The following is a 27418-nucleotide window of genomic DNA, read 5'->3' on the forward strand; positions in this document are numbered from 1 at the left end:
GATTCCTAGGTATTTAATTTTTTTTTGGTGACTATTGTAAATGGGCTTGATTTCTTGATTTCTTTTTCTGGTAGTTCATTATTGGAGTATACAAATGCTACTGATTTTTACCTCTTGATGTTGTATCCTGCAGCATTACTGAAATTGCTTATCAGCTCTAGGAGTTTTTTGGTAGACTCTTTAGGTTTTTCTATATATAGGATTATGTCATTTGCAAACAGGGACTGTTTGACTTTGTCTTTTCCCATCTGGATGCCCTTTATTTCTTTCTTCTGCCTGGTTGCTCTGGCTAATACTTCCAATGCTATGTTATTAGGATAGTTGAGAGAGGCCATCCTTGTCTTGTTTCTGTTCTTAAAGGAAAAGCTTTCATCTTTGCCACATTCAGGATGATAATGGTGTTAGGTCTGTCGAGCATGGCTTTTACTGTTTTGAGATACTTTCCTTCTATATCTAATGTGCTGAGAGCCTCTATCAAGAAGGGATGTTGAATTTTGTCAAGTGCTTTTTCTGTGTCTATTGAAATAATCATATGGTTTTTTGTCCTTGATTTTGTTCATGTTGTGTATCGCATTTATTGACTTGCAATAAATGATGTTGAACCATCCTTGCCTCCCTGGGATGAATCCCACTTGATCATGGTGTATAATTTTTTTGATGTGTTGCTGTGTTCCACTTGCCAATATTTTGTTGAGGATTTTTGTGTCTATGTTCACCAGAGGTATGGGACTGTAGTTTTCTTTTTTTGTAGTATCTTTGTCTGGTTTTGGTATCAGGGCGATATTAGCCTGAGTATGGATTTGGGAGAGTGGCCTCTGCTTCAATTTTTTGGAATAGTTTGAAGCGAATTGGTATTAATTCCTCTTTAAAGGTGTGGTAGAATTCAGCAATAAAGCCATGCAGTCCTGGGCTTTTCTTTGTGGAGACACTGTGGATTACTGCTTCAATCTCATTGCTTGTTGTTGGTCTGTTCAGATTTTCTATTTCTTTTTGGTTCAGTCTTGGTAATCTGTATGTGTCCAGAAATTAACCATTTCCTCCAGATTTTCATATTTATCAGTGTATAGTTGTTTATAATATCTCTAATGATTCTTTGTGTTTCTGTAGCATTGGTTGCAATGTCTCCTTTTTCATTTCTGATATTTGCTGTTTGGGTCCTCTCTCTCTCTTTCTCTCTCTCTCTCTCTCTACTTAGCTAATGATTTGTCTATTTTATCTAACTTCTCAAAAAACCAACTTTTTGTTTCATTGATCTTTTGTATTCTTTTTGGTGTCTCTATTTCATATAGTGCTGCTCTGATCTTTACTTTTTTATGTCTACTACTTTTAATGTTGAATTGTTCTTGTTTTTCTAATTCTTTGAGGTGTAATATTAGGTTGTTTACTTGAAGTCTTTCTATTATTTTGATGTAAGTGTTTATTGTAGTAAACTTCCCTCTGATTATTGCTTTTTCAGTATCTTACAGGTTTTTGTATGATGTAGCTTTATTTTTATTAGTTTCAAGAAACTTTTTGTTTTCCTGTTTAATTTCTTCTTGGATGCATAGGTTATTCAGGAGCCTGTTGTTTAATTTCCATGTATTTGTATATTTTACAGAGTTTTGTTATTGATTTCCAGTTTTAATCTGCTGTGCTCTGAGAAGATTCTTGAAATGGTATGATTTTTAAAATTTGATTTGTGACCTGACATATGGTCTATCTTGGAGAATGTTCCATGTGCTGCTGAGAAGAATGTATATTCTGTAATTGTGGGATGAACTGTTCTGTAGATATCTGCCATGTCCAATTGGTCTGAAGTATAGTTTAAATCCTGTGTTTCTATGTTGATTTGTAGCCTATAGATGATTTGTCCTGCGCTGGGAGAGGGGTGTTCAGTCCCCCAACACTATCATTTTGGGGTGTATCTCTTTCTTTAGGTTTAATAGTTTTGTTTTATGTGTCTGGATGCTCCAGTGTTGGTTGCATATGGATTTATGATTGTTATGTCTTCTTGCTGGATAATCTTTATCATTATATAATGGCCTTCTTTGTCTCTTTTCATGGTTTTTGGTTTAACATCTGTCTTATCTGATATAAGAATAGCCACTCCTGCTCATTTTTGGTTTCCATTCACCTGGTATATCTTTTTCCATCCTTTCATTTTTAGTTTGTGTGTATCTTTACAGGTGAGGTGAGTCTCTGGAAGACAGCATAGAGTTGAGTCTAGCATTTTAATCCAATCAGTCAATCTGTGTCTTTTGAGTAGAGTGTTTAATATATTTATATTTAGGGGATGTTATTGACAGGTATTGTCTTACTCCTGGCATTTTATTGCTTTTTGTTTAGATATTTTAAGTATCTTTTGTTTCTTTCTTCCCCTTTTCTTCTTCTTCTTCAATGGTTGTTGTGTTTTTGAGGTGGTAAGATTTAGTTTCTTTCTCTTTTGCTACATTCTTTTTTAAGGTATTAATCTCTTTGTAAATTTCCTTCTTTATATCCTGGATATTTTTTCTCATTTCATTGTGTTGTCTAATTGAGTGTTTTCTCATCTCTTTGAGTTTCCTTAAGATTGTTGCACAGAATTCCTTTTCAGTCATTTCAAAGGTTTCCTGCTGTATGAGGTCTGGTGCTTGAGAATTACAGTATTCCCTTGGTGGTGTCATATTTTCTTGTTTATTCATATTTCTACTATCTCTATGTTGATCTCTGGTCATCTGGTAGAGCAGTTGTTTTTCCTATTACTCTGGAGTGGGCTTTGAGGAGAAAGACTTCTTCCTCTTTTTGCAGGCTCTGCTGATGACTATTTTTGTGTCAGTGCAATCCAGTGTGCAGTGGGCTGCCTGGAAGGTGATCCTGGTTGCTAGTGTATTGGTGAGTCATCATTGTGGTGGCAGTAGCTGTGGCGGTGGGTGTGGTGGACCATGTGTGTGGATGCAGTATTCGAGGGGCACTCCTACCTTCTTTTTGGGAAAGGGGAGGCTGCCCCAGGGGTTTCACCCTGGGTCCCTCTCCTGCCTGGTGTTTGGGCAAGGGGAGGGCCGCCCATGGGCCTCTGCCTAGTTCCTGGCTTGCAGGTCGCTCTCCTGCCTTCTGTTCATGTGTGGAGGAGCTGCCTGGGGGCCTCCGCCTGGGTCTCAGTTATGTAAAATTTAGTAGTAAGAAGTTTCTTACTACCAAATGAAATTAGGTGGTAAGGTAATTTTCTTGTTGTATTTCTAATTTATTCCTGTACTTTACCCTTCTAGTAATTCATAATTTTTATCAGAAGTTTATTATCATGAAAGAAAAATTTTTTCCCTTAGGGGATTATTTCCCCTTCATTATTAGGCAGTAATTGTTCCAGGTCTCATTTGCTCATTTGTTTATTTTCCTTCTTCATCTCCCCAAAGACATGAATCTACTACATTGTTTCCCAACTTTTCCCATTTATTGATATTCTTGTGTGTGTTTAAATTTGCTTCAGTGTGGCAGAAAAACTGTGGTTTTGAATAAGTGAGACCCAAATTGAGAGTGAGCTTGGTCTCTGAAAATGTTATCCATTACTATCTTTCTGCCATGAAGAAGCTCAGATGAGGAGCTGAGGATTGGTTGGGCTTGTCCAAGTCTGTGGGGCCACTGACTTGGGAGTATGAGGTACATGGTGGAATGTATTTAGGAGAGAGAGAGATGAGAATGTTAACAGTGACGTGAGCCAGGAGCATTCCTCAAGTCAGGCAGCCTGGACAGGGGAGCCAAAGTAGGGAGTCCAGGATTGCCATTACACAGGAGATCAGTCATGACTGCAGAGAGGCAGATGCCTATTCTTTGGTTGGAAACTGGTATTTTAGTGAACTAAACGTGGGAAGGGTTGGCAGATTTAAATTCTACACTGTGGTTGTTGTCTACAATTGAATATCAACAGTTATTCAACCTCTCTAGTTGACCACTATTTAAAATGAACTGGCATAGTACCTTCTCATAATTGCTTCACTGGTGATTTAGTGAGGATGAATGAAATTTCTGTTTTATAGTAGCTAATTCTTTTGCTTTTGTCTGTTTCCTTTGACTGTATTTTGTCACTTTCTCCTAATGTGCTTTTCATGCCTCATTTTTGGAATCCCTTTTCTATACTCTTGTTTTTGTTAATATGTTATGTGCCCTATGCCTACTCTTTGTGGCCATCCTTATTTCAGATTACTTCCTTCACACAGTGCTAAAAAAAGTAGAATAAGAACTTTGTGAACAGAGAGTGAAATACTTATTTTTCCCTTCTTTGTAGAGAGGCCTGCTGATTTATGCCTTTTCCCTATCTTCCCCTGAAGGGGCTTTGGGCATTTTTCTCTATATTCTATCAAGACAATGGAAAGCTCCAATATCTTGTTTTTAAAATACACCCTAGTCTTAGAGAGAGACCAAACCCTTGTATATTTTCTGTTTTCTTTCCTTCCAGGCAAAGTGGCTCATTCCACAAATTACCTGACAAGTAAAAGTGGTCATGTAGAAGAATTTTTATCTTGTTTAGTATATCTAAGCCTCCTTTGTTGGGTATGTTTTCCAGTGACATGTGCCTTGAATTGCCAAGGAGGTCAAATGCATTTCCATTTATTAGGAAATTCTGTTTTAGTGGAAAGGGGATGGTTGGCAGAGCTTTACTGTATATTTAACAATTAGGTTGAATCACTTGAATTCATATTGGTAAGATATGTTTGCCAATTTATATGTTTTCATAACTTTTTTGGTGTGTGGATATAAACTTGTAACTTGAGCAACTAAAGAGAAATGATAGAATTAAAAAATATAAATTGAGATAATGAAAGCTTTTTCTTTTTGCTCTAGTACTAAAGTAAGGACTGGAAAGGAATACTTGACCAAGAAATGGAATATTGTGTATTTTTTCCCATTTATAAAACTATTTAATCTGTTTAATGATGATCTCTGAAGGAAATGCATAGCAATCTATATAATGATCATTTTAAGTTCTGTACTGTGTTGTTAAATCCTATTGATACTTTGAATGTGGTCTTGAATACTTAAAAAGGAATTTCAGGCTATTGAGGTCAAGAGGTTTGCCAGGGAGGACTTTGCACTCTTCTTATCAAATCATTTTCATGTCAAGGTACCTCTTTCATTCACTATATGTTGCTGAAGGTCTTACTTTTCTTTCTGTTCATCAAGTCTTTATTTGAACATTCATTAAGACCTATATGTACTTCCTATAAATGAAAGAGAACTTAGTGATTTCCCCATTGTCATTTAGTCCCTGTAAATCAACCCACTCTGTAGAGCAATTACTTTCCTTTTAAATAGTATCTGGCATTTTAAGTAAACTGGCTTTTTTTTTTTTTTATATATAACCTTCTCTTTGTTTTTGTTTGATAGAAGCTGTGCTTGGTTTGTCCTTAAGGCAATATAATGTAGTGTGGTAATTCTTAAAGTGTGGTCTGCAGATCCTTGGGGATCCCTGAGACCCTTTCTGGAGCCTGGAAAGCTAAAACTATGTATATAATCATATTAAGATGTTATTTCCCTTTTTTACCATGTTGATGTTTGCACTTACACTGCACAAGCAATGGTGGATAAAACTGATGCCTTAGCTTTAATCAAGGCAGTGGCATCAAACTGTACTAGTAGTCATTGTATTCTCCATTGCCACACATCTCAGTAAACAAAAATACAGCAAAAAAAGTCAGCTCACTTAAGAATGTCCTTGAAGTAATCAAAATTATAAATTTTATGAGGTCCCAGCCCTTGAGTGTACATCTGTTCAATTGTGTTTGATAAAATATACATGGAGGACTTCTGCATGCTGAAGTCTTGAGGAAAATCATTAGTGTGGTTGAGTTGTAAGCTGAACTAGCTGCTTTTTTCTTGGAGCCATCCTTTTTGCTTGAAAGAATGGCTGATAGATGAACTATGGTTATTCAGACTAGAGTATTTGGCAGACATTTTCTCAAAAACATACGAAGTGAGCTTGTCACTTCAAGGGCAACAACTGATAGTGTTTTTGCCAATGATAAGATTCTAGCTTTCAAGTGAAAATCAGAATTTTAGAAAACTTATATTCACTACCCCAAGGTTGACATCCTCCCACTATTTAAAGACTTTTCTTATGAGATTGGTGGTGCTGTTAATGAATGTCATTTTTTGATATTGTATAAATGACATTTGTCAACATTTGGAAGATTTTTACAACTCAGTGAATCAATATTTTTTTATAAGTGACCAATGCATAATGTAAAAAATTTATACATGAGTAAAAAGATCCATTCAAAGGGCAGGATAGATGAATGGAATTTAATATAAATGTATGAAACATTTATTAATATAGTTTCAGATTCCACACTGTAACTAGCCTTTAAGAAACTACCACTTGTTGAGTTTCGGTGTAGTACAAAGACTATCCAGAATCATTTGAAAAGACTGTTAAAATACTCCTCTTTTCAAACTACAAATTTGATTGAGGCTGGATTTTCTTCATATAATTCAGCCGGAACAGCATATTGCAACAAATTGAATGCAGACACAGTTGTGAGAATCCAGCTTTTTTGTTACACCAGACAGTAAAGAGATTTGCAAGAATGTCAAACAATGCCATGCTTGTCTCACACGTTTTTTTAGAAAATGTGGTTATTATATTAAAAATGTTATGTGTGTTAACTTGTAGTGGTGTTTATTTTAAAATAAATTAATAAATATTTAAATTTTTTTCTTAGTTTTCATTTTTAATGCAGTAAATATTAATCCATATAACCCATATTCTCAATATTTTTTAAGAATCTTAAAGTTTTCCAAGACTGAAATGTTTGAGAACCTCTGGTATAGTGCTTAAGAGCATGGAGTTGGAGACCAATTTTTAAGTTGAAAACCCAGCTTTATTTGTTTAATAGCTCTATGATCTTAGGCAATGTTCTGAACTACTTTTTGCCACAGTTTCCTCATCTGTAAAGTTGTATAATATGAAACTCATTCTTTGCAGTAGCTCAACTCCAACCATTTTTTGCCTTATTTAAAATTTTAATTATATATATTTGTGGGGTACGGTGTGTTGTTTCAATACTTGCATATATTGTACCATGATTCACTTAAGGTAGATAGCTAGCATACCATCCCCTGAACATTAATCTTTTCTTTGTGGTGATTATGGTCAAGATCCTCTCTTCTAGCTATTTAGAAGTATAGAATATAATATTATTAGCTCTAGTCAGCCTAGGATAGTAGAACTTATTCTTCCTATCTACCTGTAACTTTATACCTGTTAATCCACTATTTCCCCTCCCCCACCAGACTCCCTTCCCTTCTTGGCCCCTGGTAACCATTATTCTACTCTACTTCTATGAGAACCACTTGTTTTTTTGTTTTTCATTTTTTGTTTTTGTTTTTAGATTACCCATGAGTGAGATCATGTGGTATTTGTCTTTCTGTGCCCGCTTACTTCACTTAACATACTGGTCTCCAGTTCCATCCATGCAGTACCAACTTCCATTCAGCATCCATTCAAGCTCACCAGTTAACACAGTTGGTTAGAGTGTGACCTTACAACATCAAGGTGAAGGATTTGGTTCCCTGTACCAGCCAATGGCCAAAAAAACAAAACAACAACAACAAAAAAACCCTCAACATCCATTCAACTTCCAGCCAAACAAAACCTACTGTCCATTGGTCCTACCGCCTTTTCATTAACTCTGTCTTCTCTTATGAACTTACTTGGCTTTTTCTTGGCTTCAAGTCTATGGTCCATAATTGTAATAATTCTTTCGCAAACCGTCTAAGATCTCTTGCCCCTCTTTCTCTTTATTGTATTTGTCTGGCAAAATCCAAACCTTTGTTAAAATCCAAATTTGCCTACTCCACATCTGCACCCAGGCAGCAGAATGTAGGCTGACTAGTCGCACTTAAAAATCATAACCTGTAACCTCAGGGGGGCTTTTGGTGCTCTCTGAAATTCCTACTACATTCCCCCAGTCTGTTTACTATTCTAAATGACTATTTCATATTTTCTTCTCAAATTTCCAGTGTCCTCTTCTTCTTCTTCACTCTTAGTTAATTACCTTCCTTCCCGTTTCGTGGAGAAAATATAAGTGATCAGAAGAGAATGGTCACAGGCTCCCGCCACCACATGAACAACCTGCCTGCTTTTGTACTCATTTAGTTGGCCTTCCCTCCTATTCCTGTGGGTGGACCCTCTGTGCTCATTTCTAAGGCTACCTGTCTTGGAGATCTCATCGCTACCTGCCTGCTCATTATCTTCTCTCCTGGTATTCCATCTCCTCTCTCACTCATCATCAGTTTCCTCCTCTCTACAGGGACATTCCATCAGGCTACAAACATTTGTGCAAAACTTACCCTTGACCCCACATTGCTCTCTAGTTACCAGTTTGCATTGTCTGTACCAGCTATCTACACTTTCTTTCTATCCATTCTTTCTTGAACCGTTGATGATCAGGCTTTACTCCACCAAAATAGTACTTGAGATCACTATTGACCTGTGTGTTCCTAGATCCAGTAGTTAATCCTCAGGCCTGGTCTTACTCATCAACACCATTTGACATAGCTGATTACTTCTTTCTCCTTCCTTTACTAGGCTTGGGATGCATGCTATATTTTTCTCAGTAGCATTTATCACCATCTGATATATTTAATTATTTATTTATTGTTTATTTGGGCCCATTAAAATGTAAGCTCCTTGAGAGCAAGGACTTGGCTTGTTTTCTTCACTGCCTGGAGCACTGGGTGATACATAATAGGCACTTGATAAGTATTTGTTGAATTTGTTGAATTAATGAATGTGAGCTTAACATCTGCTATGTACTTTTCAGATCTTCCCTCATTTCCAGCAAGTTTCCTGGTCATAAGATTTCACAGCCACTTCCTTCACCTTTATCCCCGAGCTTTGTATTTCCTAATTGTACTTGTATTTTTCCTTGTTCCTACTCCATTCCTATATTTTTCAGTCCAAATCATCGCTATTGTGCTTATATTTATGTGAGGCTCTAGGGCTTATAGAACATTTATTTATACTGGTATTACAGATGCAGATGGTCTGTGGATCTGAGTTGAATTACTTTAGCATATAATGCTTAATTTAGGTACAGATTGAAAAAAAATTAAAATTACAAAAGAATAAGAAACAAATTAAGTCTTCCAGGACTAAAATTATGGTCTTCTAGGATATTTAGGTTTCTGATTTTGTTACTACCCTGCTTTGCTCTTTTTTTTCCTGCTTATTCATGATGGAATTCCTCCTTCATTTTCTGCAAGGAGTTTTAGAAGACAGGAGAAATCACCAAGATCAAAAGACCCTTCTAGTTTCATCTCTAGGTTTATGGTTAATTAGGAGTAGTCTGTCCTCTTAGATTTTTATCACTCTTTTCCTTTATGTTGATGTGTGAATGTGATACTGGATTTATATGAAAGTTCATTTTTAATGGGTCTCTTATTTATGGCTTCTGCAGAACCTTGCCTCCTGGAATCCTTCAAATCCTGAATGTCTCTTGCTTGTGGTGAAGGAGCTTGTGCAACAGTATCACCAGTTCCAATGTAGCCGCCTCCGTGAGAGCTCTCGCCTCATGTTTGAATACCAGACATTACTGGAAGAGCCACAGTATGGAGAGAACATGGAAATTTATGCTGGGAAAAAAAACAACTGGGTAAGGCTTTTTGAGAATGGGGAAAAAAAGTCACTTCATCTGTAGTAAAATAAAATAATCAGTTCAGATGTCCATTTATGGAAACCCTAGTCATTTCTTTAGATAAACATGGTTTAGGTAGCCTATATACTTTCTCATAATTTAGAATTTGAAGGGACCTTAATGTTTATCTGGTTCATTGTGTTTCTCAAAGATACTGCCTGGGAAGTTTGTAAAATTCAGAGTCTCATCCCCAGCCCCAGATATTCAGAATCAGGGGTGGAGCCTGAGGATCTGCATGTGTTACAAGTCCCCTGGAGGTTTTGGTACAGGTGGCTTGCAGGCCATATTTTGAGACACTAACTAGTTTCTCCTTCCTTTCAATGAGAGACTTCTTCGGTATGCTAGTCAGAAAGAAAGGTCAGTAACTCTGGAGGTAGCTAGCTTATGTGGATCCCTTATACTTAAAAAAATAATTTCTTTATACTGTAATGCAAAGACAGATCTTATCACTCCTCTGCTCAGAATCTTCAGATACATCTTTTTATTTATTTATTTATTTTTTCTGTCACGGTAAAAGCCAAAGTCCTTCCAGTGGTGTGAAAAGCTCACTGTGTTTCCCATTACCACCATCCTTCATCTGTCATTACTTCTCTCAGTTCATCTTCTGCCTGCCTTTTTCAAATTCAACTCCAGCCACACTGGCACCCTTACTCTTCTGCAGAAACACCAGGTATTCTCCTGCCCTAGGGTCTTTGCATAAGCTCTCCTGTTGTCTGGTGTGTTTCCCCAAATATTTGTATGGCTCCTTCAAAGTTCTACTAATGTTGTGTTTTCAATGATGTCCTGTTAACCTCTGCAATTTTTTTTAAACAACTTTTTTGAGGTATAATTTATGTAATGTAAATTCACCTGTTTTTAAGTGTATAATGCAATGATTCTTAGTAAATTTGCCAATTTGAGCAACCACCATGAGATAAAACCATAATCCAGTTTTGGAGTGGTTACATCACTCCAGTAAAATCCCTCATTCCCATTTACAGTTAATCCTGTTCCTACCTCCAGCCCCATGCAACCACGAAACTACTTTCTGTCTCTATAGATTTTCGTTTTTGAACATTTCACATAATGGACTCATACAGCATGTGGTCTTTTGTGACTTGCTTCTTTCACTTCACATAATATGTTTGAGATTCATCCATGTTTTACCATGTATCAGTACTTCATTTTTTATGTCTGAATAATATTCCATTGGATAGACATACCAACTTTTTTTCCCATTCACCAATTGATGTACATTTGAGTTGTTTCCACTTTTTGACTTTTATGAATAATGCTGCTATAAACATTCATGTGCCAGTCTTCGTAATGCCTCTTTTTAAAATTGCAACTCACATTTGTAACCTGTCCCCAAATCTTTACCCTGCCCTCTATTTTTTTTTCTTTTGGCATCTCCTTTTAACATACCATATAATTAATGTATCAGTTAAATGTTGCTGTGTAAAATAATCATTCCAGGACTTAGTGGCTTAAAACAACAATGTTTTTTTTATCATAGTTTTTGTTTGTCAGGAATCTGTGTGGACTCACTGCTTCAGGGTCTCTCACAGGCTGCACTCAAAGTGTTGTCCAGGACTGTAGTCATCTCCAGGCTTGACTGGAAGTGGATTCATTGTATGTTCATTCATATGGTTGTTGGCACAATTCAATACTTTGTGGGCTGTTGAACTGAGGGTCTCAGTTAGGTGCTGGCTGTTGTCTGGAGGCTACCTTCAGCTCTTTGCCTCTCCACCGGGCAGCTCATAAGATGGCAGCTGGCCTCAGCAGAGCACGCAGATAGGAGAGAGCAAGAGAGAGTGTGTGAGCAAGACAGAAGTCACAGTCTTTTATAAACTAATCTCAGAAGTGACATCCCATCACTTTTGCTCTATTCTGCTTGTTAGGTACAGCCCACACACAGGGGAGGAAATACCTAAAAGTGTGAATATTGGGGAGGGATCATTGGGAGCCACTTAGAGGGAGCCTGCCACACTTCTTTATTATGTTTATTGTCTGTCTCCCATTGGAATGTAAAATTCCATGAAGACAAAGGTCTTTGTTTTGTTCACTGTAGATTGCAAACACCTGGTACAGTGCCTGTTACATCATTGCCATTACATAAACGTTTGTTGAATGAATTAATTAATAAACTCCAGTTAAGCATAGAATAAGTTTAGGTACTCTTCTCTGTGCTATTCGTATTGTAGTAAAAGACACATAACATTAAATTTTCCATCTTTACCATTTTCAAGTGTACAGTTCAGTAGTGCTAAGTATATTCACGTTGTTGTGCAACAGATCTCTAGAACTTTTTCATCTTGCAAAACTGAAAGTCTATATCTATTTAACACTAATTCCTTCTCCTCCACTGCACCACCCCCTTGGCAGCCTCCTTTCTACTTTGAGTTTCTATGATTTTGATTTTTTTAGATACTGTATATGAGTGGAGTAATATAGTATTTGTTCATTTGTGACTGGCTTATTTCACTTAACATAATGTCTTCGAGGTTCATTCATGTTGTAGCATGTGACAGGATTCCCTTCCTTTTAAAGGCTTCATAGTATTCCATTGTATGTATTTTCCACGTTTTGTTTTTTCATTCATCCCTTGGTAGACATTTGGGTTGCTTCTACCTCTTGGCTATTGTGAGTAAGGCTGCAATGAACATAGGTGTGCAAATATCTCTTTGAGATCCTGTTTGAATTCTTTTGGATATATACCTAAAAATGGAATTGCTCGTTCATATGGTAATTCTATTTTTAATTTTTTGAGGAACGACCATACTGTTTTCCATGATGGCTGCACCATTTTACATTCCCACCAACTGTGCACAGTTCACAGTTTTAAACTATTGATTATTTTGAAACTTTAATCTCTTCACATGGCTAGTGAGGAAAACTTTGTTGAACTTAATTTATCTTCTGTCCCCAGCATTTCCTTTATTAAATAATTTACATAACTGTCCTCTTGAAAAAGGATGTTAGGTTAATTTGGCATGACTTCTTCTTGGTGAACCCTTGTTGTCTTAAGTGCTGACAGCACTAAAGTAGAAGCAGGAATCACTGTCAAACTAATTGGTGTTTAGTTTTTAGGATTTGCCTTCCCACTTTATTCCCTTTTTAAATATTATGGCTGAACTTAAATATAATCCAGTTTTATGGCACCTTTTGTGACCTAAGAATTTTTGAAATTTTACTCAGTGATTTAGCTAGTACTTGAGTTGTAGTTATCTGTGTGTAGAAGTTTAAATTCATTTAAAGCAGATAGTTTATATTTGTAGTATTTCTAAAACTTTCTGTTTAATATTATTGTTAATATTACCATAATCTCTTTCCTTACTTACAAAACCTGCTACTGTTATACTTACCTTAGTTTATTTTAATTTGATATTGAGTAATTTGTAAACATTAGAGCAATGATTATGGATTCAGGGGAAGTAAAGAAAATGAGAATCCCATAACAAGGCAAGATAGACAAATTACAGGAAAGCTTACAGCAGGCAGAGCCTACGGAGGGCCTAGTAGAAAGGAGAGAGCTAAGACTAGAGAAGTAAAAATACAAGGATACTTCAAAAAGTTCATGGAAAGCTTCATATTATTTTTTAATTCTATTTTTCCACGAACTTTTTGAAGTATCCTCATACAGGCACAAGAGTCAGTATCAGAGACTAGATCAAGAAACAGGATAGAAAGGTGAGTCTTGAGTGATGAATGAATTAGAGCTTGGTATGAGGATTTATGAATATGTTAAAAGACAGCCTGTTAATGGAATTCAAATCCATACCGAGAATCTGGTAATAAACACACGACCCTGGCAGGAAGAAAGGAGCTTGATTTTGAGCCAAGGTTTTTTGAACTGAGGTCTGTATTAGTTTTCTGTTGCTGCTGTAAAAAAATTACCACAAACTTGGTAACTTAGGACAACATAGATTTATTATTATATAGTTCTGGAAGTCAAAAGTCCAGGTTGGGTCTCCCTGGATTAAAATCAAGGTATTGGCAAGGCCTTCTGTAGGCTCCAGGGCAGACTGTTTCAGGTACTGAAGAAACTGGAAGATGTGCTCTCAGAGATATTATCTTTGAGAAATTGTGGAGAAGCAGAAATACCCTAGAAGACCGTGAAAGCATTCTTGAGATTTTAAAAGAAATTACACTTAGATCTTTAAGTAGTTGATTTGCAGAAATTTAAATAAGAATGCAGTAGTCAGTTGGTACACAGTTGGTTAACCAAGAAACAGTCATGACAAACTTATGTTTTACTCTTTTAAGGAAGGTGAATATCATAGACTTAGATTATATCATTTTCAATGAAAGCGTCTGATCATTGTCCCTTAGTCTACTGACTGTACATTCCTTCCTCTGGCTACTGTGAGGAAACCTCACAGCGCCAGTTGTCTAGCTCTTAATCCTGTTCTGACGCCAATTGTAACGCTAGGTGACCACGCTAGTTGTCACGGCTCTTACCTGCCAGTAATCCTGCACCGACTGGGCCGATGGTTGACCTAGGGCTGGGTCTGGAGCTCTCAGACCCCTCAAGCCCATTCACAGACTGGGCCACAAACCCTTCACACACCAGATGGGTCACCAGACCCCTTCACTCAAGTCTCTGAGCTAGGTAACCAGCCACACGGTTCTTGGAAGCTGCAGGTCTGGAAAAACATGGCCGCACACAGCAGGCACCAGAGGCAGTAAAACACCAGCCAAAGTGGCACCATGCCTGTGCTCACTCCACCCACACAATGTTTACCAAAGGACCCTGAACCGGCTCCAAGGTGAGGGGAGCCTGACCAAATTGTTCCATTTTCCCAACATCCTTTCTTAGTAGTTTGAAATCTGTGGAAGAGGTACACCTAAAAGATGTCAGCCATCAGGTTTTCTTGTAGAATGTCGCAGGGTTTTTCCTTTGATTGTGATTTTCACAGTTTTATTGGGGACTTGAATGAAGTCATACAAGCCATGCATTACAATTTTTCTGATAGCACAGAGCTTGAAAAGATAGCTGTTATGAAAGATTACAAAAAAATCAATATTTTATATTATTTTTGTGCACTGGAATACTGCACCAAACCAACAGGATTCAATTTAATAGTGCTAAGCCAGTATAAGACTAATGTACATTTATGGAAAGTCTACTATGCTAGGTTTTGGTTCAGATACAACTTTTGCTTCTGAGGGTGTTAAAATCCAGTTGAGAAGACTCAAAATGAAATAACAATACTGGATAGATTACATCTCGAATGGAATATACAAACTGTGTAAGTGTTCCATGGAAGAGCCAGTCACTGAATAATGGAGTGACTGAGGAAAGCCTTTATTGGTGAACTGGAGCTGACCTAGGCCCTGAAGGAAGATGGACATTGACAGCACCATCAGTAGTGGAGGTCACTGGGTTATATGGTTGGGGAAAACTTAGGGGCATGACATAAATGGGGAATAAGAATTGTAAGCACGGCACCTATATGACTGGCTTACTGATTTGTAAATCACATCTATTATGTCTTAGTGGCATGTTGAAGCATGAGAGGACATTTTTATGTGAAATCAATTGATGTTTATTAATTAAAACATGAAAATTAATATACTCTCTAAATAAAACATTGTGAGAATCAATATATTCTTCCTAGCCTGAATGTAAATCCGTGTATTTTTCTTTTTCTGGTCTGAGTAGTCCATCTGATAAATACTTTCTGTAATGAATCTAAGACTGTGCATAATCATTTAATACCTTCGCATTATGCAGTTCTATATCCATTAGAGAGGATGGTCTTCACTGTTGTCATTGAATTTTTCTTTCTGCCACATATGTTTGTATTCTTAATCTTCCTTTTCTGCTCAAACAGTGTGAGGCTCTTAAAAACCTGAGATGCCTCTTCCTTTTACTATCAGCTAGCAGAAGGAAAATTTTAAATCCATGTAGAAGCGAAGAAGGGCTTGAACAGCCTTCAGATGAGCCTGCTAATTGGAAATACAGTATTCTCACCATTCTCTGCAAAGATGCTTTTCTTTTTTTTCCCCAAACTTCCACATTTGAAAGTAAACATTAAAAAAAAAAAAGCCCTACTTTATATTGTTTCTTTGCTTTTGTCCTTATTGTTTTACCCATCTCCTTTTATGAGTTTTGAACATTATAATCCTTGTCTATGCTGGTTTTATAATTTTTAGTAAACACTAAGTTTTTTTAAACACGTGAAAACAGGTGATACCTTGGGATGCAAGTTTATATGTTCAGAATGAAGGATACTTATGTGCCTGCATGATCAGAGTTATTTTTTTAAGGTGTATTTTTTATTTTGAATCTTTTTTATTTTGAGATAATAACAAATTCACAAAAAGTTGCAAAATAGTATAGAGAGATCCTGCATATATTATACATTCGTTCCTTGGTATCCAAGGGGGGATTGGTTCCAGAATCCCCCGGCAGCTACCAAAATTTGCAGATGCTCAAGTCCATTATATAAAATGGTGTAGTGTTTGCAAATAACCAGTGCACATTCTCCTTTATACTTTAAATTACCTTTAGATTAGTTATAATACCTAATACAATGCCTACACATCACTTCATTCATGTGGATTCAATGTAGTACTCAGTGCATGACAAATTCAAGTTTTGATATTTTGAACTTCGTGGAATTTTTCCCCCCGAATATGTACAGAGCTGACTGTACACTGTTTATTTTATTTATTTATTTATTTGTTTAAGTGGATTATTTGGTTATTTTCTTTCTTAAAAAAATTACTTATTTTTGAGTATACATATTTATGGGGTACAGAGTGACTATCAGCATTTTGTACACTGTTTTACACCTTGCTTTTGACTTAATAAAACTCAGAAATTTTTTTCCATATAAGCACATAGAGAACTCCTTCATTCTTTTTTTACAATAGTGTATTTTACATTCTATAATCAAAGCATAACTTATTAAATCTGAACTCTGTTGGATGTTAAGTTTGTTTCCAATCTTTTCTAATTACATATGATAGTACAATAAATAGTCTTGCATATATGTCATGTTTGCGTGTGCTCAGGTATGTTTTTAAAATAAATAATTAGAAGTGGAATTTCTCATCAAAGATTACATGTGTTTATAATTTTATCACCAAAATGCACTCCATAAAGTTTATACAAGTTTATTAACCCAGCAGCAATATATGAAAGTGGTTGTTTCTCCAACGTATTGTCAACAGTGTATTAATAATGTATTTGCGGATTTCTGTCAAAGTGTACTTCTCCTAATGGCCCAGTAACTCCTGTTGACCTAACCCTTCCACAAATAGCAACTGAGAGCTCTGGATAAAATATAAAGCCATCTGCCTGAAAACACTGGAGAGAGATCAAAGCAGGCAGATACTGGATCAGGAAAGCAGAGTCTTAATATTGTGGGATAATATCAAAACATTTATATACAAGTAAATGGAGTTCTAGAGGAACAGGGGAGGAGAAAGAGAGAGAGCAGGAAAAGATAACCATATATTTCCAAATATGGTGAAAGACATAAATTTACAGATTTAAGAAGCTCAACAAAACTCGACTGGGATAAATGCAAGGAAAAAATAAACAAGGCACATCGTAGTCAAAATACTGAAAAACAAACATAAAGAGAAAATCTTAAGTGACCAGAGAAAAATGATGCTTTGTATACAGTCAGTTATTGAGTCATCACTGACTTCTCATCAAAAACAACAGAGGTGAGAAGACAGTGCAATGATAGGATTAAAGTGCTGATAGATTTCTGTCAGTCTGTTTGGTGAAAAATGGTATTTCAGTTAGTTTTAATTTGTATTACTTTTATTATGAATGAGGTTAAGCATCTTTTCATATGTTTAAGTGTCATTTTTATATATGTGTGTGTGTGTGTATTTTTATTTATTTATTTAATTTTTTTTATTGCTAGCCTCTAAGGGGATCCAGGGATCCAAACCCTTGACCTTGGTGTTATCAACACCACACTCTCCCAAGTGAGCTAACCAACCCTGTATTTCTTTTCTGTATACCCTTTGCCTGTTTTCTGCTTTTTTTTTCATTGAGGACTTTTAGCTCTTTGTGATAGAGGTGTAAAACATTTTCCTCAGTTTGTCAATTGTCTTTTGGCTTTACTGATGGTGTTTTTTTGCCATCCACAAAATTTTTATGTTTAGGTAATCAAGTTTATCAGTCTTTTTCTTTATGGCTTCTGAATTTGGAGTCATATTAGAAAGTCATTCCCTGCTGCATGGTTATGAAAACATTTGTCAGTGTTTTCGTCTTTATGGTTTTAGTTTTTATACTGAAATTCTTAATCCATGTGGACTTTATCCTGATATGTGATGTGAACTATGAATCTAAGTTTTAATTTTTTCTAGATGGCTAACTAGTTGTCTCAACACCAGCAGTCATATACAAAATGTATTGGGCTTATTTCTGGACTTTCTGTTCCATTAGCCTGTTGTTTTATTACTAGTCTTATGGTGTAATTATTATGTTTTATAATATGCTTTACCATCTGATATAGATAGTCTTCTCACGTTGTTTTTCTTCTTCAGATTTTCATGAACGGTATTAATTATTGACTTTTCCATATGGTCTTTTGGTTTGGCTTTTTAAAGGTTTCCTCAGAAGATCTTTAAACTCAGTACAGGTCATATCTTCCTGAAGTTTACTCTCAGAGCACAATGCTCTTTAATAGCATTTATCACAGGCTGTAATTTATAGGAGTGATTGTTTTGATTAATGTCTGACTCACAACTAGACTATAAGCTCCACAAAGGGAGGGGTCCTGTCTCTTTTACTTAGTATATTTGCAGTGCTTGACACATTTTAGGCTTTTAATACATAGTAATGAATGGATGAGTCTTGAGGTTGAGCCCTGTGACTCTTTATTCCTCTCAATGACCATAGGCAAGTTTCTTGACTGTTCAAGGCCTCAATTGTCTCATTTCTAAAATAGGTATAAATTATATCTACTGAATAAGGTTTTGAGAATAATTAAATTGTATATCTTAGGAAGCATTTTGTAAAGTATAAAATTCTAATTAGACTAATTTTGACTTTCCTTTTCACATGTAGTATATATTTACTCATGTGCCAAGGAACAATCTCCAGATTTAGGCTTATTGGTTGTCAGAGTCCATTTGAATAATCATCCTTACCAGAGTGTCACTCAGCTAAAGTTATAGTCACTCTCGAGAGTTTCTTAGTGTTTAGCTATGTAAATGGTAAGAGCAGTCAGTTTGAGATAAAAGCTTGTTTGTTGACAAGAGATAAGTAAAATTTCCTCTCACACAGCAACCTGAGTTTGGAATCTGTTCTGTACAAGATGTCTACCTGTCGCTTCCAAGAGAAAAAAAAATTGTGACACAGCTGCATTACCAGAAGAAAAGCTTAGACCTAATAAATTGGCAAAACTCAGAGTCTTGTTAGTTTAAGTTACTTGCCAACGTACTATAACTTGAAAAAAGGAAGGATGCACATATTTACTGCTAATGCTGGGGAAATTGCCATTAAGGCAGTTGGCAGAAAGGCTGACATTTTAACAGTCATAGGTCAGATAATTTTCTACATCTATCCAAGAGAAGATTTGACCAAGGACTGACAAAAAAAATCAAATTATTCTGTTCACTTGGCTGCATCTAAATGTCTCATTTTCAGCTTACAGGAAAGATTGCTGTGGAAGCAATCTTTGACGTTACAACAGAGTGACCGTAAATTGCTTGAATAACTGTTGGAACTTCAAATAGAAAAACACAGAAAAAGTCATTGTCTGAGGTAGAACAAGGATTTTTCACTTGTGTTTTGCTCCTCACATAATGTTAGAACTTAAATTTTACATTAAGATTAGTTTCACAGGGGCAGATTAGCTTATAGATCACAAGGAAAATCAGTTGCAGAACTGAAAACTGAATTCTTGAGTCTTATTTTCCAACATCTCCTGTGCCATTAGAAACAAGTCCTAAGTTTTCTTTGTTCTTTCAATGGCAAAATTAAGAATATATGGTGGGTTTGAAAATTGCAGATCATAAAGTACTTCTGTGGTTTCCAGTAGAGCAAATTCCCTTCATAGTCTTAAGTTTCTTTTATTATTACTTTAGTTGTATAAATCAGCTTGCTGCTGATAAACACAAATTTTTATTAGTCCTGGGACTAACATTTCTTTTATTATGACTTTAGTAGTATAAATCAGCCTGTTGCCAGTAAACACAAATTTATATTAGTTCTAGGATCAACATTTTGAGAAAGGGTAAAGTAGGGATCATCTGAGAGTTTTTAAAAGAATGTTGGCCTAAAATAGCTGGTAGAATAAAAATATATTGTACAAACTAAAGTAGGGAAAATAGCTAAAATGCAGTTCATAGACTAAAATAACTAGCAGTTCATATGAGTCCAAGTGCGAAATATGTAATTATCTTTCTTATTACCTTATATGTACAAGAGTTCTCTTAATTTTTAAAATCTTACATTTCACTTTTTTTACTGTTGTTTTCAAAAATATATAAGAGCCATTGAGCTTAATAAACTAAAAGTTTTAAAGTTGCCATTTTAACCTACAGATTGACATTTTATACTAGTAGATAGAAATGGCTACTTATTGGTAGGTGGTTTGCCTCTATAAATAGAAAATGAAGAAGAAATGAATTGAGTTTATCATCATCTCTCCAACTGTTCCCCCTCTTTGAATCCCATAGTACTTTTTAAAGACCTGTCTCAGCATCCCCAGGAATGACTTAACAAATGTTCTACATACATGTAGTAGCCATTTTAGTGTTTACTAATTTTATGAATTATTGTTGCATATCCTACAGGGGTTTAGAAATTGCTCACTATGGAGGAGAGTGTTTCCAGGTGACCTTTGATCAGTATGAGTGCTTATTTGCTGTAGTAACACTGACCTTCTTGCTGTTGCCTGAACATGCAGGCATGCTCCTACATCAATCCTTTTACACTAGCTGTTCTCTTTGCCTAGGATGATTTTCCTCCAGATCCACATGGTTTGCTTCCTCACCTCTTTCACATTTTTGCTCAATTGTTACCTTATCCAATTACTCTATAAAGGAACTTAATCTCCACCATTTGAGAGTTTTGAGCAAATGAGGATCACAATCTGACTAATGTGTTGAAAGGATCACTCTGCTCGTTGTGACGATGAGAAAAAACTGCAGGCAAACAAGGGCTGAAGCAGTTCCAGGCAATTGCAGTTGTCCAGGCTAGAGATAATGGTGCTCAGACCAGGTGGTTGTGAAGGTGCTAAGAAATGGTTAGACTCAGGAGATACATTTGATGGTGGCTGGTACAGGGACCAAACCCTGGACCTTGATATTATCAGCCCCACACTTTAACCAACTGAGATACACGGCCAGCCATGGGCTCAGGATGTATTTTGAAGGTAGAGGATTACTGTCACTTTGAATGTGGGGTGAGACAGAGAGATGCTTTTGAGGTTTTTGGCCTGAGAAACTGAAAGAATGGAATTGTCATTTACTGAAATGAAAAACAAATATCAAGGGAAGAGCACAAAATCAGGAATTTGATTTTGTTCATGGTAGCTGGATTAATGACATTTGAATTAGGAAGATATCTGGGGTGGAGATATAAAGTTTGGGAGTCATCAGCATATACATATTATTTAAAGTCATGAGCCTGGATGAGATCACCCAAATAAAGAAAATAGGGTCTTGGAGCTTAGTCTGGTTGTACTCCAGTGTTCAGAGGTTGAGGAGACCAGGGGGAGGAGGGCCAGTGATGTAAGGAAGACCTTAGAAACTGGGACCCTGGAAACCAAGTGAAGAACGTTCCAGAAAAAGAGTGATCAGCTGCGTCAAACTGTTGGTGATAGGACACTGAGATAAAGACTGAGAAATGACCATCAAATTTGGCGATGACCTTGATGAGCTGTTTGGGTGGAATGATGGACAGGAAAGGCTGAGTGAAGAGGGTTTAAGAGAGAATAATACAAGAGGAAATGTGGACCTCAAATATAAACTAATTCTTTACAGGATATTATTTTGTAAAGTGAAACAAATGAGATGGGAGCTAAAGAAGGGTGTGAAGTCAAGGAAGACTTTTTTAAAAATGATGTTTGCATGCTGATAGGAGTGAGTGAATAAAGAGGGAAAATTGAAAAATTGACTATATGAGAGAGAGAGAATGGGGACAGCTGTTGGGAACATGTAGTCTATGATGAGTGTTCCTTTTTCTATAGCACTGTACATAGCACTAAGGAAAGACTTTTCTGGTTTCCTTTCCACACCCCCAAGCTCCCACTGGGCTAGGCGCCCCTCTTATAAGCTCCCATTTAATTCTATACTGTTATACATTGCCTCTTCTTACCCCTTTAAAGGCATGACCCCTTGTACTTAAATACAGGCTTGTTTAGCCCAGCTGCATCTTGAGCCAAAGAACCAAATTTAACAGGGTGTATTAGTTTAGAGTCCTCTGGGAGCTTAACATAACACCAAAACCACATCTTTCTGCTAATCTTGGACTATAACAGAAGGCAAAAATTATACTGGGCTCTCACAAACCTTCTCCCATCCACCATGATGAACTATTTGTGGCCCTTAAGTATTCTCCCAAGTGTTGGGTTGTGAGTAGCCTGCACATAATGGCATTCAGTACAGAGAATAGCTGCTTAGCTCTGAGCATCAGTCCTGTATCTCACCATTGGCATTCCTAGTGGTACAGTGGCTTCTGTGACTCTTTCTGGCTTTCTTAAGTTTTTATTCTCTTCATTCAGTTCTCATTTCTGCCTTTTCCTTTCCACACCCCCTGTGGGTTGGCTGTGGTGATGAAATGCTCTGTCTTTAGCCAGAGGTTTATGTGAGTTAAAAGATGTTGTAAGTGGTAAAACAAACAAACAACAAACAACTAGGCAGATGTTGGTTATCATTGTTATTTTCTGATCTCAAGGTTTATATTTCTGTCTGCATTTTAAAGGTTTTAGGTAAGAGTTTTAAAAGTAGGACCAGGACCTTGAAGCCAGCTGCTCCAGTGTTTGTAGACAGCAGTGGTGATGGTTGTGGAATCATCTGTAAGAGGTGTGCTTGCGTGCTTCTGTGCGTCCATCCACCCACCCATAAAAAATATTTGTAAATGCTTGCTGTGTTTAAAGATGTGCTTTGGGGAATTTGTGCTGCTCTTTTTTTTAAGGGGGGAAGGCAGTGAAGATATTGGGAGCTCTTTAGTAGTAACAATATGAAAGGGATAGAGATCTACTCTTTAAGTAGTTCTAGATTATCCCTGGAGTTCTTTGTTCAGGCATGTCATAATGAAACCCACTATGTCAAAATTCCAAGCTGGGCTGTACACCTGCAGTGAGAGGGAAGAGCAGCTCCGCACACATCTTTGTTGCCTTTGCAGAGGTTGCTTGGTACCCTTAGGTCTCTGCACAGCCAAGTTGGAAAACCCCTCCTTCTAGACTATGGCAAGGCTAAAGGAAAAAGAAATGTGATTCCTCGCCTTTCGCATCATAAAAATTGAGAGGGAAACTTTTATCTTTTGCTTGAATTTTCTCTTTTATTTTTATTTTTTATTATTTTATTTATTTTTTTATAGAGTGACCTAATAAAACATATGTTATTATGTGTACGTAAATCACTAGAGTACATTGATGTTATTTTTGTTTGTTTGTTTTTGTTTTGTTTTGTTTTGTTTTTATTGGTTATGAGTCTCCCATCAAAGGACACACACAGCCTTATGATCCCAATTTTTATGATGAAACCTATGATTATGGTGGCTTTACAATGATGTTTTACCGAAAAATATTAGTTGATAATGATGTTAATGGGCTGTCAGGAGATTGGAAACTTATTTGGGGTGCCCACTGATATACTGCTCTTTACATGGGTAGAAATTTGACCTTTGTATGTACTTCCAGACACACTGTAAAGGATGGTGATACACGTCATCAGTCGTGTGGGTTATAAATATTAGTGAAGTGGTCTGAATGCCTTAGTAAAAGCAAATGGATCAAAGGAGTAGATCTGTTCCTTTTGCCTGGGTTTTTTAAAAAAAAATCCTACTTTCATGTATTCTTTTCAGACTCATAAGAAGCAAAAACGTAATACTACTGCATTATAATTTTATTGTACATTTAAAATGCAGATTTTTAAAATTCAAATTGTGTATTTTAGTAACTAACAATTTAAGAATCCTTTTTGATCTTCCTCTACTTTTCTGACTTTCTTTCCTTGCCTAATGTTAGGAAATCTAAATTGAAGATGCCTGCATTTTGAACAGGTTGAACTTGTGGCCTTGGCTATAATTGTCACTTCACAATCTATTTTTGATTTTAATCTTGTTATTATACCATTCTTTCAACAGACTGGTGAATTTTCAGCTCGTTTCCTTTTGAAGTTGCCGGTGGATTTCAGCAATATTCCCACATACCTCCTCAAGGTAAAAATGTGTGATTATCAGAATGAGAATATAAATGAGCTTTTTGGGGGTATTTAAAAATGTTTTTGGTAGCTGGCTGGTACAAGGATTGAACCTTGGACCTTGGTGATATCAGTACCATGCTCTAACCAACTGAGCAAGCCAGCCAGCCCCTAAATAAGCTTTTTAGTAATTATTTAACTCAATGTTTGTATGACTGGTTTGTCAGCATTTTGTTTAGATGACGAATTCTACTAAAAATATTTCATAAAAATTCGTTGAGTGATTTTATTACCTAAAAGCTAAAATAGTAACTTTAAAAGTCATTTAGAAATGAGCTTTCATATAAGATAAAATTAGTATAAGTAAATTAAACTTCGGGAAAACTCACTTTTATTTAATACTCTTATTGAGATGAAAGACTCCTGGGAATAGTCTGATAGGCATTATATTTTTAAGTAGGATTGCATATTAACCATGCTGTGCTAAAGGGCATTTTTTTATTTTCTTCATTTTGTTTCTTTATGTCAGCATTTGAACACAGGTGCCTTCAAAGTTGGGCTGTCCTGGAGAGATCCAGAATCTGGTTAGACCAGTGTATATGGCATTCTTTAAAATATGATAGAGGCAAAGTGTGGCCTGGGGAGCAGCTACTTTGGGGAAGGGTCTGTAAATATTTTGCAGAGAAGAGATAGAATCCAAGTGACTAGGCTGTGGTTAGCGTGAGAGAAATTAAATGGGCCAGAAAGCTAGTCCTGAAAAGAAAGCTTTAAGACAAAGGCCTAGGTTCATCATAAATGAGGATTTTGGTTGTGATTTAAGGTTTGGCTTGTTTCCCTCAACCCTGTATTTCAGCTTGTAGTTATTTAATTTCAGCCTAATGTAAGAAAAATTTCTGCCTTTCTAATTTGATGTTGTCCAGAGAGCAACTATTTGTAATTGTCTAGAGGGAAGACAGAATCCTTTTACAAGCTGCTCTGCATATGGTAATAATCAATAAATAATATTAGATATTAATCTTGATAATGATTGGAAGTATAGTTTGTTAGAATATAAACTATAGACCACAGAAAAGATTATGGAACATATTTTTAAAACATTCCATCTAAGGGAGAAAATTATTTTCTTTTTCCCGAAGTAAAACATTGGATTTTTCTGCCTCATTAAACTTTCATTTTTAGTTTCCAGTTGAGTAGTTTTCCACTCTGTATCCAAGAGTTGTGAAGTTCAAGTGGGAATGGAGGTCAGCAATTTATATCAGTTTCCCCTGTTGTGGAAAATACACATATCAGATCTGTGATTACCAAGCATAATTAATTAGGCTTCAGCAAATACTGTGCTGTATTAGAATAGCAAGCAGTCTCCTTAGAAACCCTTGTAACACATACTTAATGACCCCCTCTATATATTTTAATTAAAACTCTCTTTCAGCTCATTTAAAACCAAATCCAACAGTATATGAGAGTACATAGTTGATATAATCACCTTAATCTCCAATTTACAGTTACAGTATCTTTATTTTGATTTATTGGGCCTTATCAGTTTGAATAGTCTTCCTGTTTATTTGAAATTGATACTGCCTCTGCTGATATTCTTGAGGGTCAAAGGAAAAAAATATTTGCTGGCTCATAGATGAATTTTTTTCTTTTTATATCAAATTTCCATATTTTTATTTTAAGAGTTGTAACTTTATATTATACTCTTAATATCCTAGCCAGTCAAATAAGAAAAAGGTGGAACCAGTTTGCCAAATTCGTAAGGGTTTTTTTGTTCCCTAAATTACTATGAAGTAATTTTTCTCCTACAGGTGAAATGCCTACATTGTAACATTACTGTGTTTGTGGGTCTTTAGTTCATGCAAAGAGAGTAAAACAAGGATAAAAAGGAGGAACTCTTGTATAACACAAAACAACAGCAAAAAACAAAGACAAAAACCTATCAGCATACCAGAATACCTGTTGAGAGTTTTCAGTCCCTAAGTTTCTAAAGTTGTTGTAGTATAACCTGGAACATTTGGCTATGTTCTTCACAGGAAATTTGCATTAGAAACTGCTTTACATATTATTTGCATTTGGATGCTCCTCACCTAGTTAGGGGGCCTATGATTGATAGTTTTGAAGTCCAAAAATAAAATAAATTTCCCAAATTCCTAGGGTTAGGATACTCTTCACCAATATCAATGTAGTTTTACCTCACCATTGCAAGGAAATAAAAGGTACAGTAGAACTTTTAAATATTGAGATTGCATGGAGTTTGACTACATACATGTTGATTTGCTACAGTGAAGTCTCATTATGCTATGATGAAACCATCATCTGTTCATAAGTTTATATTACCAAGTGTACCTATTTTACCCACTAATAGAATTCTTTGCTATTTGAATGAAAAAGCCATTAAATATTCAGTAATATGATATTTCTTAACATTATACTCTAAGTACACATGGTTCTTGCATGGGATAGAGTGAAATTTATTCTGAAAATGAAGCCTGACTTCAGAGTCTGAATTTTACTCTTGGTTGAGGTGAGTCAAAGGGTTAGGTAAATCATTTACATAAAAATTCAGTAGAAAAATATTTCTGTTCGTTAGGGTTCTTTTATTTGCGGATGGAAGAAATCTAGCAGAGAATGTGTAAACTAAATGGGAAATGTACAAATCCCCTGCTTCTGTAGTCCACAGAGTAGGAAACAGTTCCATGTTGAATAGTCTGCAGATAGGCATAGACCAGCTTTCCCATGTCAGTTCCTCTTGGGCCCAGTTGCACACTCCTGAACTTCTCAACTGGTGTGTTTGTGGGAAGAAATTGTGGTCTCCAGAATAAAGGGGACCACACTAAAGACTCCACCAAAAAGCTGTTAGAACTAATAAATGAATTCAGTAAAGTTTCAGGATAAAAAATCGATTTACAAAAGTCAGAGTATGTTTCAATTAAAATTAAACAAAAAAAAAAAAAAAAAAAAAGGAAAAACAATCCTAAAATCCATATGGAACCAGAAAGACCCCAAATAGTCAAAGCAATACTGAGAAAAATGAATAAAGCTGGAGGCACACTACCTGACTTCAGATTATACCACAAACCTATAATAACCAAAACTGTGTGGCATAAAACTGACACATAGGCCAATGGAACAGAATAGAGAGTCCAGAAATAAATTCACACACCTACAGCCAACTGATCTTTGACAAAGATGCCAAGAATACATATTGGGGAAATGACAGTCTCTTCAGTAAATGATGCTGGGAAAACTGGATATCCACATATAGAAGAATGAAACTAGAATCATACTTCTCACCATATACAGAAATCAACTAAAATGGATTAAAGATTTAAATGTAAAACCTGAAAGTATGAAAGAAGAAACATAGGGGAAACAGTTCATGACATGTGGCTGGGCAAGGATTTTTAAAATAAGACTTCAAAAGCACAATAACTGAAAGCAAAAATAGA

At 36.0% G+C, this 27418-nt stretch overlaps 1 protein-coding gene across 3 annotated transcripts in view; it reads left to right on the top strand.

Moving 5' to 3' along the window:
* Positions 1-27418, top strand: part of BABAM2 (BRISC and BRCA1 A complex member 2) — a 427256-nt gene that overhangs the window by 146222 nt on the left and 253616 nt on the right. For all 3 annotated transcript variants that reach the window (XM_063078471.1, XM_063078470.1, XM_063078472.1), the window contains exons 5-6: positions 9411-9605; positions 23917-23991. In XM_063078471.1, the coding sequence (XP_062934541.1) occupies positions 9411-9605; positions 23917-23991 (270 nt within the window). The remainder of the gene's footprint in view (positions 1-9410; positions 9606-23916; positions 23992-27418) is intronic.

The sequence above is a fragment of the Cynocephalus volans genome, chromosome 14 (genome assembly GCF_027409185.1).
Source record: "Cynocephalus volans isolate mCynVol1 chromosome 14, mCynVol1.pri, whole genome shotgun sequence".
In the NCBI taxonomy this organism is placed as follows: Eukaryota; Metazoa; Chordata; class Mammalia; order Dermoptera; family Cynocephalidae; genus Cynocephalus; species Cynocephalus volans.